The 20,737-nt window shown below is 39.8% G+C and overlaps 2 protein-coding genes across 7 annotated transcripts in view; one reads left to right on the top strand and one right to left on the bottom strand.

The window, feature by feature from the left end:
* Positions 1-108: 108 nt before the first annotated feature.
* Positions 109-9,236, top strand: fosl1a (FOS like 1, AP-1 transcription factor subunit a). 5 transcript variants are annotated; one of them, XM_019871421.1, is made up of 5 exons: positions 109-1,228; positions 3,679-3,788; positions 5,220-5,489; positions 7,991-8,098; positions 8,423-9,236. In XM_019871421.1, the coding sequence occupies exons 2-5, from the start codon at positions 3,684-3,686 to the stop codon at positions 8,954-8,956; spliced, it is 1,017 nt and encodes a 338-aa protein (XP_019726980.1). In that variant the 5' UTR covers positions 109-1,228; positions 3,679-3,683; the 3' UTR covers positions 8,957-9,236. The 5 variants fall into 5 exon arrangements, with proteins under 5 accessions (XP_019726980.1, XP_019726977.1, XP_019726979.1 ...); XM_019871418.1 differs by having other exon boundaries at positions 2,120-3,788; XM_019871420.1 differs by lacking the exon at positions 109-1,228 and adding an exon at positions 1,886-2,224.
* A 6,924-nt stretch (positions 9,237-16,160) lies between these two features.
* Positions 16,161-20,737, bottom strand: part of ccdc85b (coiled-coil domain containing 85B) — a 14,295-nt gene continuing 9,718 nt past the window's right edge. The window contains exon 3 of one of the 2 annotated variants that reach the window (XM_019871344.1): positions 16,161-18,912. In XM_019871344.1, the coding sequence (XP_019726903.1) occupies positions 18,791-18,912 (122 nt within the window). In that variant the 3' untranslated portion in view covers positions 16,161-18,790. Of the gene's footprint in view, positions 19,427-20,737 lie in introns of those variants that run through there. The other variant, XM_019871345.1, reaches the window with a different exon arrangement.

Below are 20,737 nucleotides of genomic sequence, written 5' to 3'. Positions count from 1 at the left end.
CAGCCAAAATACTCATTCATAATCTAAAACTGTTCAACTCAACTTTATTGATATATTTGTTTGACTAGTAACACAGCAACATGTTACTAGTCAGGCAAAACTGCAGTGGTTGACATCTGAGCAGCAGTAGTACTACAAGTGAATTCATGTATACCGAGTGTGTCTTACTAGAATGTTTTTTCGACTCGTGTATGAGATTTCTGCACACTAACAACCCAATTTAGGCAAACTAGAAGAACAACTATATACTGTACATGGCATTACTATGCACCCTAATCTTTCTCCTAGTCAAATGATTATGTGTTACTCGTGAGGCAAAACTGCACTGGTTGACATCTGCACACTACTAGTATTGTACTATTAGTGAAGTGCTTGATTTGAACTGGTAAAATTTTACAATCTCACTCGGGGTACTAGTAGGAAATAGATGTCAGTGCATAATTTTGCCTCACTAGTAACATAATCACTATCTTACTAGTATACCAACGTTATTCTACTAGCAAGGGCAAGGAGGTTTCTGCATTTATTTGATATAATCGATACAGAGGTTACAGTACTAGTGCGTGACGCATGCCTACTAGTTGGGCCTTGTCGTGTTACTAGTTCAGCACATTAGTCGACCAATAAGGTTTAATTAATGAAAATGTGACAAAGGGGCATTTGTTGACTGAAGACATTTTACTGTAAGAGTCTTCTACTAGTTCACCCTAGTCATTCTACTAGTGTACTGAATTGTCTTTTTAGTGAGGGCAATGAGCATACCAGTACATGGACGACTGAGTGCACCAGGAGTGTATCCAATAAATACTCAAACGGCTTTACATAGTTGGCAACATCTGACTGGCACATTTCAGGCAAGCGTTGGTTGAACATAATTGGGTAAAAGGCCGACATGTCCCGTCATGTAAAACGTCGAGACGCGGCGCGTGTCATCATGACATTCCAGCAGCTTGAGTCATGTGACACTCACCTTTAGCACACACACACTGCCATGATGGCATACCCTAGGAAAGCACACGCTTCCTGTAAGCGTCGCCTCATCATTATTACAGGCTGCCATTCTGAAACGAGACACTTGACAGTAAAATGGATCAATGGGCAACCCGTCGGGGCGTGTAGAAAGTCCACGTGCTGTTGGCAGTTTCACTTTGGCATTCACATGACCTCACAGAGACCCGTGCCATGATAAAGCAAGGAAAATGACCTTTCTGTTTCTCCCTGTTTCTAGGTGAGTAATTCTCAGCATGATATTGGCATCTATGTTCTCAGGGGCAGTATCAGTTGCAGTGTCATTTGGTAGCTTTAGTAGGGACTTCTCCAATTTCATCCAATCACTATCACATCGGAACACACACACACACACACACACACACACACACACACACACACACACACACACACACACACACACTGATTAGTCCTTTGCATTCGATTTACAGTAATTATGTTATTACTCTGAGTTTTCATCAAGTACAGTATTATAGATTGATATTTTTCCTCTTAAAAAAATACATTGAAAATTATTTTGTGTGTGTTTTGTTTTTTGGGGGGTCGGGGGGCAGGGGGGGCGGTTGGAGGACCTGGAACAAATTAATAGCATTTCCATTCTTTTCAATATGGAAAAATGTTTTGTGATCTAAGTGTTTTGGGTTAAGATCATCGTAATGGAATGAATGAAATTAATCTCTCAAGGCCCTGCTCCATTATTGTTGCTACAGATGTGTTTTCCTCGTCAAACTTAGCTGTAACAAGTTTTGCTTTGAACAACCAACCAGATGACAGCAAAATTCTAATGTCATCAAGTGACAGTACTCTGGTCCTGTGAGGACAAATTAAAAACCTGATTGGTTAAAAAAAAACTAAACAGTCTCATTGTTAATATAGTTGAAGTTGCATGTGATTTTGAAGACCCTGGGCAGGTTATATTGACATGGCAAGTTGTAGAAGCTAACATCTGATTGCCCCCCCCCCCCAAAAAAAAAATCCAATGTCCACAAACATGTACTGGAACCAGTGCAATCAAGCGAAATGCCACCAATTGACGAGAACAGACTGTTGGTAATACAGTAGGTTACAAATATTAGTACTAAGGCTGTAATCACTCACCACTAATCAGCAGTAACACGAGATGCTGGTGCAACAGTCAGCAGCCAGGAGAAGTCAGCCCATGCCGGGAACCCTGTGTGTCCTCAGGGGAACCGCAAACTCAGCAGCTGTTGTGACAGTAAGTACGCTTACTGAATTCATATTGTATAGCTTTTTTTTTTTTTTTTTTTGCCGGAGGTGTAAAAGTTGTGTTCATCAGCACAAAAACCGTCATTGAAAATGTACTGCAATTTAATACGGCCGCTTTTGTGGCAACAGGCTGACTCATCTCCACAGGCATGTGTGCACATTGATGTGGTTTGTCAAGAAAGAGTAACTCTCCAAAAGGCTCCACACCCTCAATTGCGTGTTTCATAATTGGCCCGGTGTGCAACGTTCACAGTGTCACCACTCATTGTTGTAGCATAATATAAAAAGATACCTTATCAATGATGCATTTGTAGGTATTATAACCACACAATTCCACCCACAGTACTGTAGTGTGTTAAAAATGTAATTATGTCTTTAGGGCATTAATGTTGCAATATTTCTACCTTATGAAATATGTCTTTGTGGAGGAGTTTAAGCACATTGGAATCAGAAAAAAAGAGTAAAATTAGATATGCACTGTAAAACAATAACATATTCACTCCATGATGGTAAATACTATAGGTTCAACCTACACTAATTGAAGAGCATATTTATTATACCAGATTAGGACAACACACTGCGGCACGAGAATAGAATGGAATAGAATATATTTGGTACAAATTAAAATTTTAAAAATTGTCACACAAAATTGTGGAAATAGAAACGTCAGAAGAAAATGATGATATATAAATTTGCAATATTTTTATTTTTTAGTCAGATTATTTTTTGGGTGCTCGATCGATTTTACATACATCATACAGTACTTTGTTACTTTGTATATCAGTGATGTAGCGTAGCTGGAAAATAATATTGGACATGAACTTTTGACTTTCACTTTCAGTGACTCACTCAAAACTGAAAATGACTCAGTGACAGTGAGTACTTTTTGTCATACTCTTAATATACTTAGACCAGACACAAGTCTGAATAACTAAACACCAAAATGTGTTTTTCCCAAATGTATTAACAGCAGTCGTTGTGGCTAAGAGCTTCAAGTATCCCGGCCGTAGGAAACTCTCACCATATTAGGAAAATTACGTCATGTCACGTGTCTGAATTCCGCGAGAGATTCCAGACACCATTATTTCCCGTAAACGAGGAGGGGCGTGGCGAAACGTTAGTCCCGCTTTAAGAGTTTACAACGGCACAAAGACCGCCACATTATGACTTCTAGGCGAGTGACTCATCATCATATGATACACCGAGAGTCGATTCTAGAAGTTTAAGGACTACTGGACCAAAAACAAAACGTTTATTCCTTCTACTACACCCCTTCGATTCGTCACTGCTTGGACTCGACCGACCTGCCTCACTTTCAGAGTGGGTTCACTTTTAATGTGAAACTTTCTTTATTCAACACTCGCGTGGACTATATTTTAACATATCGACCTTGGTTGGGAGCACTTATTTGATTTTAAAAAATATACATAAATATTTCAACAGAAAGGATGTACCGAGGTCACGGAAGAGGCAACCTGGCATATGCGGGCGGCGCTTCTGGGTCAAACGCTGCTTCCTTGGAAAGCACCACTACTTCCACTACACAAGAGCAGGTAGGCTTATACTAATACAGTACATACTATCCGTCATTACAATTGCCTAATGTCAGTTATTGCTGATTAACATACGTTTATATTGTGATATACACAATACATACAAAAGGCTATTAGCATCAGTATGTTGACATACCCTCTTCTTCTCTGTAATACTGTATATTGAAAAAATAGGCTAATCAATTCAAAGCAATTCAATAACAGTTGACTGAAGAAAAAAAGAGGCTCAGACTATCTTAAAACCGTACTAGTAGCCGTGTGTTGAGAAATTAAACATTTGTCCACCATTTGTCTATGCTGTGGATCCCCGATACTCGCAGGGGGATATGGGTGAGCCCAACCGCGAATTACGAAAATCCGTGAATAATTGATGACTGGTGATCCCTTACAATTGTCATGAAACACAAAAACACAAAGCAAACAAAAAACAAAATAAAATAATGCAAATTGAGAAACCGCCACAGAGATCAAAAAACACAAAGGGGGATGTGTTTCTGCGAGTAACGGGAGACAATAAAATAAAATAAATTTGGTGAATTCGTAAATACTTATTATGCAATCTAATATGGCCACTAACAAAGTAATTCCCAACTACTGTGCTGCTGGAAATGATCAATTATCACTGAATTTGTCCTCAAATTATTTATTGACCAATTATTTACTTTTTATCAACCATCAATGCTTTTGAAATACTGCAGAGTGAAAGGCAGAACAATTAAATGTGCTTCCACTTAATGGCAAAAGGTATACAAAATAAACCTTTTAAATGAACTAAGTTGAAGTGAGTTGAGGAGCTTCATTTAGGGAAAAGTTGTGCTTTGCCAGCATCTTGTAGCATAATAGATAATAATTATGAGCGGATTTCATATTCACAGAAATACAATGGTAACACTGTATCATGACATCATTGTGATTTTTGTTAAGTGGTATGAGATTTTTTTTCCTATGTGAAATATGAGACTTCACTCATGAAAGGTTGGGAAAAACATTATATTATGGCAAGGGCGGGGGACCCGCCACTAGTTTTACTCACCAGGTATTACAAGTAGCGCTACAAAAGGGTAGAAATTTCCTATTAAATTTCCAGAAATTTAAGATGGGAATTTTGGAAAGATTCCAAATTTGAGCCATTACGTAAGAATTTATGGGAATTAAACTGGGAATTGAAGCTCTTCGGTTCACTTATAATAATGACAATCAGCAGAGTTGCTTGGGCCTGAAAGCCCATTAGTGGGCACCAAAAAATTATTTTTAGATTAGATGTGGCTTTGGCCTGAGCACAAAAAATGTAGATTTGGTGGATTTTTCACCTCCCACCCCACAAAATCTGCAACTCAATGAACCATATATACAATATCACAACATCCTAATTTTTCATAAATTTAGTGCTGATCAGAATACGGATGCCTAATTCTTGTGGTGTTTTGACAGAAGTTAACCATCCCCGGCTCCAGCCAATTCGTGCCCAGCCTCAACGCCATCACAACCAGCCAGGACCTCCAGTGGCTAGTGCAGCCCTCCCTCATGCATCCGCCGGGTCCTTCCCGCTCTCCAGTGCCACCTTACCCGTCCTTATCCAGGACACGCCCGCAGGGTCCACCGCCTCCGCCCCCATCTCATTCACACTTCATCCGGCCGGGCATCATCAGAGACAGCGCCAACCTGGCCATGGGTACGACGCGCCGCAGGAACGACGAGCACGTAAGGCGAACATATTATTGGCGTTTCTGGGACAACGTGTGACAACGGAAAATGAGTCAATGCTGGATCAATGTATGTCAAAATTAGTGCGTAATATCCTGTGACACTCACTGACACATCTGAGCTGTCCCAATTGGACTTGCGCAACCAATACATGGAGACACAACCTGATGAATTAGAGGGTTTTTCTGGACGTGTAAGCGCACGCTGTTTCTTTATTTCTTCACTTGATGACTTTGAGACAATATTAACCAAGTCAAATAATCCCTTGGGACAAACAAACATTGATAGCAGAGCAGTGCTACAAATAAAAAATAAATAAAAGGTAGAAGTACACTGACCTGATTCAACAGTTGAACCTTCTGAACTCAAGTGAATCCTTGAAAAAAAAAAAACCCTCTATGAGTGGAAATAACAATGTACGAAATACTTTGTTACTGCACAAGTAGATTTTTTTCAGGTGTCTGCAATGTATGTATGTATGTATGTATGTATGTATGTATGTATTTATTTATTTATTTTGGGTCAACGTCACTTTGAAAATAGATGTTTTTTCGATGCTGAACTGAACTCAAATTACACTTGCCACTTTGTTCGGCCTCAGGAGATTACATCTTCGACAGATTATTTCAGTTTTAAAAGTTGAAGACAGCTTCACTCTGTTGCTGATTGCTTTGGTTGTCATTTTACTGTTGTTTGGTCAAATGTGGCCCACATACATACAATGCGAATCGCATGCAAATCACCCCCCACCCCCTTCACTGGCCGGGAGGTGAATCGATTCAAAGGATTTGTTGAATCAATTTTGTATCATGGGGAGAAATATTGTGATCCAGCGATTAATTGATATTGAGAACTAGAGTGGGCTAAATCATTTTCGGTCATTTTCAAGTTAAGTGCAGGAAGGAGTAGAGAAAAGGAATTTCTTTCAGGTGACATTTAGGGGACTGCAGTACTTCATTGCGCTCAGCACTTTTCATTACAGCCATAAAACTTAAAATGGCATTCTTGAAAAATGACTAAAGTGGAGTTAGCCCACTCTTGTTCTCAGTGGCCTCATTTACAGTCAAGATATGTTTTCGTTGTAATATTTGAGTGCATTTCAAAATCGGTAGCTTTTTACTTTTACATAAGTATCAGAGTTGAATCAGTACAGTTCCTGCTGTCTGACCAATCTTTTTTTTAACACAAGTATATGTACATGTAGTGTCAGCACTTTTTCAAATTAGAAATGCATTTTTACTTTTGTACTATTGTACATTGCAAGGTCTATTTTTTTATTTTTACCACGCCACCCTGAGTTGAATCACTACTTCTACTTTTACCTGTCTTTTTTTCTACTCAAGTGAGTTGAATCATAACTTCTAATTTTCACCAATTTTTTATCAAGTATTTAGTTATACTTCAGCGTAAGTGTGACTCCAGTGCTGCCCCCCCCCTTCCCCACAGTGCCACATTTATTTTCTCGTAGTGTAAATTGCACAGGAAGTGGACTCGTAGTTGACTCACAGGGCTCGCAAGTCACGTAGGGTGACTCACACCTGAGTCACTGTTGGGCTCAGAGAGTGACTCATCAGTCTTTTGAAAGGGCGGGAAACTGCAGAGCGACGGCAGCTCTTCAATATGCCGCCAGCCAGCGCCAGTGCTGGATGGAGGCTGAGTTGGGGTGCAGCACCGACACAAAAGCAGGCACATTTCAAAGATTTTCTGCTGTGACTCATAGATTAGACTGGTAATTTTGTTCTGTGTCATCATGATGGTGCTATTTTATTTTTACTATTGCCTACTTGTACCTTTCACTTTTTTTTAATGATCTTTAGTCATAGCAAGATTTTAGAGGTGACTCACACCTCTGGATGGATGGAGGGTCGGATGGAGGGATGGATGGATGGATGGATGGATGGATGGATGGATGGATGGACGGACGGATGGATAGATAGATAGATAGATAGATAGATAGATAGATAGATAGGTAGATAGATAGATGGTAGTCTAATTATGCTACAATAATATTTGTACAATTTGATCAAAGTATATACGGTAATCTATCATATTTCTGACACAAGATCTGTTTATATTTACTTTTTTTTCAATGCTATCTATCATTAGAACATTTTTACGTTTATTAAGATACATCAGATGAATGTATTGCCATTTGTGGGGCAGTGTTTCTCAGCCAAGAAACACATTTTCCATTTAAAAAATATATCAGGGCATGCCACCAAATGAAAGTGTCACTAAAGTGGATTCACAGGTTCATTGTGTACATTTTCCGTAGTGGAAGAGGAAAGAGGTTTGTCATTGCCTACAGGTGCCACAGTATGGCATCAGAGCACTCTTTTGATTGAACAAACGCTAATGCCTGATGAAATCAAGTGCCTCCATTCACTTCAACATTCTTCCTTCAGTTTAAATTAGCAAATCTGGTTGTAGCTTCTGGTGGAATTATTAGTTTTGTTCAGTATTTGTCACTAATTGTTATTGTTTTTTTTTTCTTCCAGTTGTCTCACGAGGAGCTGGAGAGACGGAGAATAAGGAGAGAACGTAACAAACTGGCAGCTGCCAAATGTCGCAATCGCCGTCGGGAGCTGACCGACACGTTGCAAAACGTGAGTGTACAAATTCAGCAAAACTAGAAGACGGGTGAAAGTGCTCATTTCCAACACTGTCCATTTCTGAACGCCTGTTGGTTTCAAACAGTCTTGTAGCACGTATAGGCAATTATAAAATGATAAAACTTTTTTCTTGTCAGTTGCTTGCAGATTTTTGCTATTCGCGAAGGAAAACTATAGGTTGAAGGACAGGTTAAAAAACAGACCCAAGGTTATTGGGTGATGGGAGGGGGGGGGGTAATGTAATTATGTATGACTTTTGGATGTGTACTGGTCTCCATCAGGACTGAAATTTAAAGTTTGTTGTCTTGTGTGCATCAGGAGACGGACCTGCTGGAGGATGAAAAGTCCCGTTTACAGAAAGAGATAGCCGAGCTCCAAAAGCAGAAAGAGAAACTGGAGTTGGTTTTGGAGGCTCATCGTCCCATCTGTAAAATCCAAGACTCAGACTCGGACTCGGACGCCAGTGCCACGCTCTCGTCCTTGGCGGGCATCAAGATGGAGCCCGAGGACTACAGTGCGCCCGGACCGTCGCGACCCAAGCAGACAGCCAAGGTGGAAAAGCCCAAACCCAAGATCACCATCCCCACCAAGACATCCTCCTCATCTTCATCCTCATCTTCATCGTTAACACTGGCCGTCAGCCAAGAGTCCGAGGCCCTGCACACCCCCATCCTGACCTCCACCCCTTCCCTCACTCCTTTCACGGCAAGTATGATTTTCACGTACCCCTCGGCCCCGGTGGACGCGCCCCATCAGGCTCCACAACCCTGCAGTGTGGCGCACCGGCGCAGCAGCAGTAGCGGCGACCAGTCGGATCACTCCCTTCACTCACCCACCATCCTCACCTTGTGACTGATGACGTGATTGCAACCGACAATTTCAAACCTTTTTTGAAACTTGTACTTTTTTTTTTTTTTTTTTTTGTAAGGAAAAGGCATTCTCTTCTCCAGGATTCCTCAAATTTTTGGGGTCCATGGTGAATTTTCTCATAGTCGTCACACTAATTAAGCTTATGTACTCTGTGTAGCACTAAATGCTATAGGAAATAAAAGCTGCACGTTTAAAAAAAAACACAATATGACAATATCTATATTTTTCTTTTACCGTAAAAATAAGGTACAATATTGACTTTTAAAAAAAAGTTGTAATCTTAAGAGCATAAAGTCAGATTTTTCAGGGAGGCGGGAAAGTTGTATTTTAACAACTGAGTTTCAAAAATACAACTTTATTTAAATCGAAATATTTCAACTTTTATTGTGGAAAAGATGCCTTTGTTCTACAAAAAAATAGGACTATATTCTATGGAAAAAATTTGCTTTTGTTCTTGAAAAAAATAGGATAAATAAATAGTAAAGACACTATTTTCAAGGAGTATTCGTCATATCAAGGGTGTTTAAAAAATAAGATAAGAAAACTTATTTGTCTCACAGTGGTGAAATTCCCAATTTACAGCAGCAAAATCATGAAAGGGAGAAGTAGAAGAACAAAAAGTTTCTAAATCAATAAAACATATAAAATATAGATATAAGCATATTAAAAATGGGTGAATAGAGGTGAGTCCAGGTTTTCAGGTTTGTCTTTTCAATAGCCTGACAGCAGCAATCATTCAACCTTATTGCAATTGTAATATTACAACTTTTATTCCAGAAAAGATGCATCTATTTTTTTTAATTTTTTTTTGTTGGACTATATTTCACTCAAAATATGCCCTTAGGGCAAAAAGAGTTATAATGCAATGAGAAGAACATTTTTTAAGAAAAAAAATAGGATGAAAAAAAAAATCCCAAGATAAACTCAGTTTTATGAAAATCAGAAGTTTAACAGGGGAGGAAAGTCAGATTTTAACAAAAATATAAATTCATTTGAATTACACCTTTATTGTCAAAAAGACTATTTTTGAAAAATTTGCTATTTGATTTTTTTAAAAAAGGGCTTTATTCACCTCATAATTTGACTTTTGTTTTGTTGACTTTATTTGGGGTTGTCACAGTCATGTCAGAGATTTTAACTGGCCCAAAATGAAGGCAGCAGTAACAGGTTTTCTGTTGGAGCATATCTAGGTATACGTTTTTAAGTGATGCCCTTTTGCAAAGGATTTTTTGGGACCCTAAGTTGCTGCTCGCAGACCCCCTGTGTTCCTTGGGACCCCAGTTTGAGAAGAATCACTCTACCCGAGTGAATATATCATGATACACTCATTACGCCCTTACTTGATGGAGATTTTCTGATACAGTTATCCTAACAAGGGTCCCAGGGCGTGCTGGAGCCTATCCCAGCTGTCTTCGGGCACCCTGAACTGGTTGCTAGCCAATCACAGGGCACACATCGACAAACAACCATCTGTGCTCACACTCACACCTGGGGACAGTTTAGAGTGTTCTGATAACCTGCCACGCATGTTTTGGAATGTGGGAGGAAACTGAAGTACCTGAAGAAAACCCACGCAGGCACGGGGAGAACATGCAAACTCCACACAAGAAAGCCAGAGCCGGAATCAAACACTGCACCTCTGCACTGTGAGGCCAACGCGCTAACCAGTCGACCACCGGGCCCCCCTGGAGATTTTCCAATTGACATATTTTATACCTCTCATTTTCAAGTGTCACAATTGTGTTGAAGATGAACAATGCATGCAGAATATTTATCAAAGTATATTTTGGTAATTTGATTTAAGACTGCATTTTATGACAGCGTTACATTATGGCATGTAACATTTGGATGGAAGGGAAAGTTATCCTTAGCTATTTTTTTTAAATATACCTTTTATTGACCACTAAGGCTGGGCCGTAGGAGTTAATAGCGAGCATATTTATTTGCGAGAGGGTAATATATTTTTGATAATGGGTGGGCAGTGCCTTACTTTTCATCTTTGATTTTAGCATTGTTTCAGAGACAATAAAGACTTTCTCAACGCCTGAAATGCTTCCGATGTCATATTTTTGCATTCCTGATCCCGCAGATTACTTTCCTAATTTGATACTGTATTAAATAGGGTTCACTGCAGTTCTACAAGGAAAACTCATTTCTTCCCTAGCCTAGCAATCCAGATTAAGGGCCATGCCCTAGTACACTTTTTGCCCTCACCAGTAAGACAATTCAGCATTCAGCACTCTAGTTGGCACAGCTTTTTATAGTGAGTCAAAACTGCATGATAGTTAACATTTAGTGCTACAATAGTAGTATTAGTAATGTGCAGATGTCACCGAGTGCATTTCTGTGACAGACAGAACAATTAAATGCTCCTCCGCTAGAGGGCAGTAGCTGCAACGAACCTGTACATCCATTAGTTGCCATTCAACACAATAAAGTATTATTTGTTCAACGAAACCAGCCCAGATTGAGTAAAATGAGACGAGATCATCATCAGATTTTCAGTATAAACAAAACACTTGAACACAATCAGAAACACTGACCTACATTTGACAATAAAGTTGCATCCAATCCAATCCAATCCAACATTTATATTTACAACATAAATGCTAATATTTGTTCCATGAAATACAGTCGTATTAATTTTTCTCAACAGTCTATTGTCTTGATTTTGCTCTTGGCCGCACTGCTTCCAGTTTGAACGTCAACCAATTACAGTACATTTAAAATGTGCGTGGTCATCGCTAAAGCCACCATTTCCTGTCTACCGATTGGTTGATCAGAGCTGAACTTGTTACAGCCAAATTTGAAAAATCGTGTCTAACATCGGGACACATTCACATATAGTTAATAGTCAACATTTCTGATGAGTATGAGGTATTTTATTGAAGTTTTTTATTGGCACAATTACATGTAGTTTATGTTACGTTTCATAGTGGGCTTCGGGCTTTTCTGCATTTCCCACAATGCATTTCCAGCGGACGTATTGAAAGGCAAGCCTCGCTTACAAAGCTTCGTTGGCCATTGATCATCCCTTGTAGTGCATCATTGTTGGCTGTAATGGTCAGGGGGGAAGCCAAAAAAGGGTTTCTTTATTAGATTTAATTCAGAATATCATTACAGTAGTGCATCATTGTTGGCTGTAATGGTCAGGGGGGGGAAGCCAAAAAAGGATTTCTTTATTAGATTTAATTCAGAAAATCATTACGAAGCAGGGATTTGACGCCAACCCCGTCACCGCGAGCTGTTGCTATGGTTGCAAAGGCACAAAGATAGCCGTGGTCAGCATTCTGGAGAGACCTTAACATTTAAACGCAGACGTTCTGTGGTTTATCGTGTCCTTGTTAATAGTTATCATACCAAAATATAAGGATACAACACCCAGGACTGCTCACTCTGTGTTGTTTGAAGCTTTACAATTTATCGTAACATTGTTGATAATTTTGATGAGCATGTCTTCCCTTTACTGTATGTTAGCATTTAGCATTAAATCAATTCTTTTGCATGGAACAACAGCTCGGAGTGATAAATACTGTTAAAAGAAAAAAAAACCTTTCTACGAGAACTTTTTACGTCTTATTAAGTGGTTGTAGGGTACTCTACCCTATCGGATACTCTTGACTCAATGTAAAGTAGAGAAGAGCACATTTAAGTCAATTTTCCTCCTACGTCGCAGCACTGGAAAACGGACTAAGGATGACTACTACTGTGTGACTATTGTGTGCAGACTTGTATATATAATACAGTACATAATAATTGACACATCACAGTGGGCGGTACTTTCCAAAGGATCCAAATGTCCAATCAAGTGCAATTTACCGCATGCTCACAAGCTGAAGTCTGTGTGCTTCTCCATTACTATAGATTGTCGAAGTCCACTATAAACTTCAGTCACGTAAACGACCTTAAATGTTCACACGAACCAACTGGCATTGCCATCCACTATAGTGAACCTCATGGGATGGTGGGATATTTTACTATTTATCGCAAAAAGGACAACACCCTCGAAAGTACTGATAGTGGTAGAGTTACCGGTAAATTAAATCTGGGAAATCCCCACAGAAGGCCCAGGTACAGTACTAAATGCACAACAGGCCACTGATAAAAAGCCAATTGCATCATGTAATAGTGTAAAATGTGTCCCGTAGCTCAGTAAAGGTCTGGCAACACTGCACTGTATATAATAATAAACATTATGACCCCGGATAAGTGCCAGCATCCACTCATCCGCCTCATCGCCTGCTTCTGCAAATGGATGCGAGTCACTTGCTAATACAGTTCATGCGTGTCTCTGAGGGCAACGGGTTGCTACGCTCAAAATGGGTTAGCGACAGAGATGAGGTACAAATGACAGATGGAGAGCTGGAGGGGGAATATCAGTGTGTGTGCTCCATGCTGTCAAGCCTGTGCGGCCTGTATTACTGACAAAAGGACAATGCCGTTATGACACCAATGCCATGCTGGGAATCTTCCATGGAAGGGCCTCTTACTAGCTGGTTGCTGGCTGGTGGCGAATAAGGGTCCCTGACATACTAATGATAGAGGTTCATAGCAACGAAACAACTGTAAACATCTGTCGACACTGCAATGACATGTCGGGATTTGAGAATGTCGCTAATGGGGCCCTCTGCAAGCATAGCAGACTTCCCATAAACATCTTTAACTTTTTTCTCCGCTACATTTCCTAAATAGAATGCATGGATTTACTTCAATAAATTGATCTAAACCACCTTTGATGGGATGCCTAAAGCTGACGAATATTGCAGGATGCAATTTTCTAACCCACAAGGTTAAACCGTTTGGTGTTGTTTGTAGATATTATTCTCAAATTGTAGTACTTTTAAATATAATCATAATAATTTAAAATAAAACTTCTCCCTTATTTTTGATAAACACCCAGGCCTGCAACCTCCTGTATTGTAACATTGGGCATTATAATGATGATTATTATTATTTCGAGAAGTATTTTTATCGAGGTGATGCTTGGTGTAAAAAGGTGGAGAACTATTTTATTGTAAGGGAACCAGAAAACAGTTCTAACTGCTCATTTTCTATCAAATACATTTACTCCCAATCAATGAATATGAGAAAATTAAGTCCATCAAATCTTAGAGTTAAGATTAAATGACACTTTATTCCGCGAAAGTTACTTTTGGTTACTCATGCTTTTACCCAAGTATTGCCTTTAGGCACTTTTTAAGGCTGGCAATTTGGAATGTGGTTGTTTATTTTCTTTTTTTAAATACCAAATAATTGTAAATTTGTTTTTGGTGCTGCTAATGTTGTGATTTGTGATCCACAGTCCTTATTGCCTGGAGCAAGAGGTCAACACAGCACATGTGCACAAATCAATGGTGTGTGTCGTGTAGTCAATGCGTTTCACACAAAGAAAGGACGGCGCAGCCGAAAAGTGTCATAGCACTGTATTTAAAGCTCTTCAACGTACTATGAGCACAGAGCCCACCCCTAAAACAGATCCAAATCCTGTGCATCGCCCGATGGGATCGTTCAACTAAAAGGGTTTGCAATGCCACGCAATAAGAAATCAAGGGAAAAAGAGGACTCAAAGATATACAGTGTGTATTCACAAAAAGTTGGGGATATTCGGCATTTGGGTGAACAGAATGCTTTTCTGTGACGCTTCCAGTCTCCTTGTTGCACTGTAAACTTAACGAAGCTAGAGATTGGAAGAGACACAGAAAGCCCTGCGGAAAAAAAATGTTGCTAAAGAGCTTTATTTCGTCTGAATTTACTTTAACATGAGCAATTTTTATTAACCTGAATTAATTTTTACATAAAAAATAAGGGGTTTATTTCTTTTGTCAGTCTGGGTTTATTTTAATATTGATGAAAGTATTTTTTTAATCTGTGAATTAATTTGAACACTGACAAAAACATTCAGAATTTAAGTGAACAAATATTTATTTAAATCAGAATTTATTCAAATGTTGAAATTATCATTTTTATTTTGAATTTAACTCTACAGTGACAAAATATTTTGGGCTTTTTAGAGTATTCATTTCAACACTGACAAAATATTTTTAAATTCCCTGATTTTTTTTGAATATTGACAAAAATCTATTTTGATTCGTCTGAACTGATGTAACGAAAATGTTTTTGAATTAGAATTTATTTTAACATTGAGTTGAGCAATATTTTTCCACTCTGAATTTAGTTCAACATTGACAAAAGTATTTTTTAAATTAAGAACAAATTTTAGCAATTAAAACTAACATTTTTTATTCTGAATCTAATACAAGGGAAAAAAAACCCTCATATTCCTAATCCTAATTTTAAGATTGCCCAAAAAATCAGTGCGAGGATTTTATTTTCCAAATGTAAATTTGACTTGAACAGGAAAACCTTGTTCACCTCAGTCAATGTATTTTATGCTACTCTTGAAATTTCCCTTCTGAAATCCCGAACTTTTTGCGAGTAGTGTAAACACTCCTTAATGTTACAGGGTTTTGTAAATAAATACAAAGCATACAGGGAAGATGCAACTTAAAGTCTGTGCTGTGTCTTAAATGAACATCAACACCAACTAAGTCAAAATGCAGTAGAGTGATCAATCCAACGTGTTCCGACCAGTTCTTCTTCTTCTTCCAGTTTGATACAAAGCCTTTCCAGTTGGTTTGAAAAGTGTTCACGTGAGTCCGAGGACCTCTAGCTCGCTCGCTCTCGTCGCCGCTTGGCTTCTATAAAACCTGAAGGGCCGTCCCCTTTGGACTGCTTGAAAAACGCACCATCGCCACGGGCGTCGTATGGCACTCGCATCCTGGTCCTGAGGCGGAGAGTGCATAATAGGACACGTTGTTGGACGCCCATGGCAAATTTTCACGACTTTCAACGCCACTTCAGTGCTATAAGGATTCCACTGACTAAATATGGCTCAAAACCGGATTGAAATTGATCTTTCGACCAAAGATTGCGCTGTCCAGTGCAATAGAAAAAAAGGCTCTTTTTTTTTCTACCAGTGTAGGGCTAGTCCAGTATAGGGTTGCAAAATCCTCGGAAACTTTCCAACAAGAAAATTATGGGAACAAAGCAAAAAAAAATTGAAGGTTGGCTCTCAACTCATTAACTCCGATGGACATTTATATTTGTCATCCCACCATTTACAAATATATTTGTTTGCGTGTGAAAAATCAAGCTTCTGCATCAGGGTAATGACAGATGCCAGTAGTTGCTGGTGTTGCATTACTTTATATTTGAGATCAGCACAGCTTTTGCGTAGAAGATACGATCAGGAGGTGAAAAACGTCTGTTATGAGGCAGAGAAATGTCGACATGTTGAAAGTCGGACAGGTTCAATCTCACATGCCAACAGAGTGCGGATATGTCTGGGTATAAACAAAGTATGTGTTGGAGTAGCTAGCAGTAAGTGTGTGTTGCGATTGTGAGAAAAGATGACACAGTTCACGGAGTGAATGACGAATGCCCATGTAAAAAAAGCCACTAAAGTTCAACTCGAACCATGCGGTGAATTTCTTCGTTGTATAGCTGTAAATCAATTATTTTGCCATCAAAACTCTTTCTTGGTTTTGATTTTGGTGAATTTCGGGTAGAAAACAGTATTTTGGGTGAAAACAACGCGACTTCTCTGAAAGGATGGAAAAAAATAGAAACAAACGTTTTTGTTGGGGAGGTGGAGTGGGGGATTTCAATCAATTCCCATAAATTTCTGTGGAAAATTCCCCATCATAGCTTCTAGGAATTGACCGTAAATTTCCCACCTCTTTGCAACCCTCGTTCAGTGCATGAGATACATCAATGCGACCCACTTTTTGGTCCCATTACTTTTTTTTTTTTTTTTTTAACAACAAACCACTGAAAAAGGATTTGGGCAGAAGAGTCATTAGAAAACCTGTAAAACGGATCAAAACCTACAGTATCTAGAAAGGTCTGTGAAAAGTCCTGAAAAGGTCAGCGATGTGGCACACAGCGAGTCTTGCAGCATTCAAAAAGGCTCACGGAGTTGAATGGAACAACTTGGCTGCGCTCGGAATCGCTCCCTCGCCACCAAATAGTCACGTCGCCATTTTGAAGGACAGTGGACCCCTGCTATTCACGTGGGACAATTTATTCTTTTTCCAATGGAAAAAAAAACCATTGCGATTAATCTCCAATCAGCGCTTTCCACATAAAAAAAAAATCTTTTAGCCCGCCTATGGTGTTTCCTATTATATGTAAGCATGAAGCTAACAAACTTTGGTGTTTACGTGCTTTGACTGAAAGTTTTGATGTTCTTTTTTGCTATGCGTCAGCTTTACAGTCAACTTCAACTAGGCCTTTTCGTTTCCTCAAAGTGATGTGATGAATAAAGTATAGTATACCTGTAAGTGTGTTTTCATGAATTGTTAAGGCACATAAGGTAAAACGATATTGTTTTCCCTTATATGGTCTCTCTATATCACGGATTCCCACCTTTAGCGGGTGTGTCACCGCATTTGCCAGCTGAAGTTGATCTGGTACGTTGTAAATGTGTGACAGCAATGACGTCAATAATGGCACGGCTGAGTAGCCTATTCAAAATTTTTTTCGTTTAACTGAGAAATATATTATACAGTTAACTCTTTAAAAATCCTTAAAGTGAACCTCCATTATTTGGAGGGTGATTGGGATTGTGCTTGACCAGAATTAGCCCCCGCCCCCCCAAAAAAATAAATAATAAATCCACCAGTCAGTGAATTTGCGAATGCCAAACCGCAAATATGCCGGTGTCCACTGTATATCATCAGTCAGTCCAGGAATTTAATTTGCCATGTCGTAATTGCAGGAATTCACACAAATTCAAACAATCCCCGCGCAAGTTCGTCATCAGAGCTTTCCGCCAGTCCACCAATCAGAGCAGTCCGTCATGCAAACGGAAAAAGTACGTCGAAAAACCTTTTGGATGTATCTTTCATTCAGAAGATACATGCATGTACCACTACAACATTAGAATCTCCCCCAAAAGAATTTCAGCTCTAGATTGTGCAAAACAGATTGGCCTTGTAACAATTACGGTTAATGTAAATAATTCACCACAAGACAAATCTGTTCACAAATGGCAACACCTATTGCAATTGTAAAAATGCTGCCACCAAATCAGGCATTTTAAACTCACTAAATCCTGAAGGGAGGACTATTCAGAGATTAGGGAGTCGCTAAGTGATTTAGTCTCTTCTCTCTCATAGCTATTCAGGGATTTTGACTCAACTCTATTGTGAAGTACGTGGTCTATTAAGGGGAAAAAAATCCAATTTTGTGATTAGGCAGTAGGAAATAGGAAATGATTATTTACTCCCAAATCACTGTAAAAAGATTTTGACTGGAATATTTCTTTCTTTTGTGTTGTGATGAGTCGAGACAAATGAATCATTTCAGAATCATTCACAATGTCCCGACACCCGGATCACCGTTTTGGGATTTTGACTCAAGTCTTTGTGAACTAGCTGCTAGTCCTTTTGACTTGACTCTTTTTGCACCGTGTAGTTACGATATAAAATTCCTCATTTCGTGTTTAGGGAACAGTTGCTGTGTTAGGAATCATTCGGCATTCCCGACTCCCTTATCACTTAAAATTGATTTTTAATACACTTTTTGGGAACCATCGAGGTCCACTCTATAAAAATTCCAATTTTGTGATCATGGAATCAGGCATGATGAATAATTCCACTTGTACTCCCTTGTAACTACAAAAGGATTTCTGGCCAACTTCAAAGGAACTGTCTGTGCATTACATGCAAATCTTGGCGATTAGAAAACGATTCCGACCACAGCCCTTGTGTCGACTAGCCCTCGGCGTCCATATTCAACGCCCTTGTCGACGCGTCAGTCATCCGGCGAGCACACCAAATGGAGCTGGTCCGGACTTCCCACGCTTCCTGTACTCGAGCTGCCGTCCCCCAGGTCCCGGGCCACCATGCACGGCAGGGCCAGCTCGGTGGACCCGCCTGGGCTGGAGTCACTCCGACTGACGCACTCCTCCTCTAGGACCAGGCACAGCTCCTTCAGGTCTAGATTCTCCTTGACCAGGCCATCCTGGGTGCGCTCCAGCTCGGCCAGCTTCTTCAAGTAGCCACCCAGGTCCTCGCGCATGACCTTTGCGGCGTGGTGGCCGAAGTGCTGCCACTCGCGCGCCAGCTTCTTCACCTTGAGCCGGTCGTCGTCCAGGAAGCAGCACAGGTCCCGCAGCTCCACGTTCTCCTCCTGCAGACGCTGGTTGATGACTTTGAGCTCGCGGATCTCCAGCAGGTGGCCCTGGAGCTGCTTGTTCACCTCCTTGATGAGACGACCCCGTTGGATGAGCGCCGACATCTTTTCCGACTCCTCCTTGCGCAGGCGACTCAGCAGCTCCTCCTTGGAGCAAGCCAGCAGGTCCTCATCCGACATCTTCGACAGCTCCCGTGTCAGGAGCTCCCCTTCGTTGCTCATCTTCTCAAATTCAACCCTTTGACACCCAAGAGACAAAAGTCAAGTCCGTTTTATTTGCAGATATTACGTTTGGATTGATTTATTTATAAGCATCATGCATCTAGAATGTACGCAATCATGAACCCATGTTACATAGTATATAAACAACTGCACTGGTGAGCAGGTAAAGCATTTAACAGTTCAGTTTAACTATCCCGGATTAACACGCGAGAGATCAACATCATCTTTCCGACTAATGATCATTACATTTTAAATATCTGTAACATGTTTCTTGTTGGGCGGCCCGGTGTCCAGTGTGTGAGTGTGAGCGCGGATGGTTGGCTGGCAACCAGTTCAGGGTGTCCACCACCTACTGCCCGAAGATGGCTGGGATAGGCTCCAGCACACCCCGCGACCCTTGTGAGGATGAAGCGGTTCAGAAAATGAATGGATGGATGAATGGATGTTTCTTTTTATTGATATCTTCTTGTTCAGTTGAAATTTCTGCTAAAGCTCCTCAACTCACTTCAACATATTCCCTTGGTAGACATAAGCCATCAAATGGTGCCACAGCAATACCTTTGTATAAATTAACTCTGATGCCCAAATTTTTTGATTAAGGCCTTTTAAGCATTTTAAAAATCTGTGTTATTGTACATTTGTTTCGTAATTTCAGAAAGCTTACTTTTTTTACTTTTTATTATTTCCTTTCCTTTTAAATCTTTTTTGTAAATGCATTTTAGTTTTGTCAATGTACATTCTCTTAGTAACTTAATAAGCTACTTTTGTTCTCTTTGATTTGCCTTTGAACTTCTTCAGCAGTTCTGCTTATAAATACTTTTAGGCGGTTTTGTTTGTGTGAAGCACATTGAGTTGCCTTGTGTGTGAAATGTGCTGTATAAATAAAGCTGCTTTGTCTTGCTCCTCATCTTTCTTCAACATAGTTTAAGATGCCACAAGATTACAGACAGTTGCAGATTTTTTTATGTAGTCAGTACCAATCCTCTGGTTTTTGTTGAAAAACTCATCTCGTCCCTGTTGTGTTCTCACAGAAAATATATGCGTTTTTCAGGCACTGAAATGCATCCACCCTTTATTTATTTTTTTACTAAACGTATTTCTGCAGTTTTTTTGCACTCAGGCCAAGGTTAAATTTTATTACAAAACATGTGAGTCATCTGTTCATTGTTTTTGTTCCATTATTCACTGAACAACTGACCTATTCGCTGTTTTTGTGAGTTTTTCAGATGAGTTTTTTTTTTGGAGGAAATATCCTCCGTTATGTGCTGAAAAGGAAAAGGTAATAAGTGGATGATTTTTCAGCAAATAACGAAGGTTAACCCCCCCCCCCCACACACCCACCCC

This window comes from Hippocampus comes, unplaced genomic scaffold (genome assembly GCF_001891065.2).
Source record: "Hippocampus comes isolate QL1 unplaced genomic scaffold, H_comes_QL1_v1.1 scaffold83, whole genome shotgun sequence".
Lineage (NCBI taxonomy): Eukaryota > Metazoa > Chordata > Actinopteri > Syngnathiformes > Syngnathidae > Hippocampus > Hippocampus comes.
The sequence above is the reverse complement of the archived record's forward strand: the minus strand, read 5'-3'. Positions and strand labels throughout refer to the sequence as shown.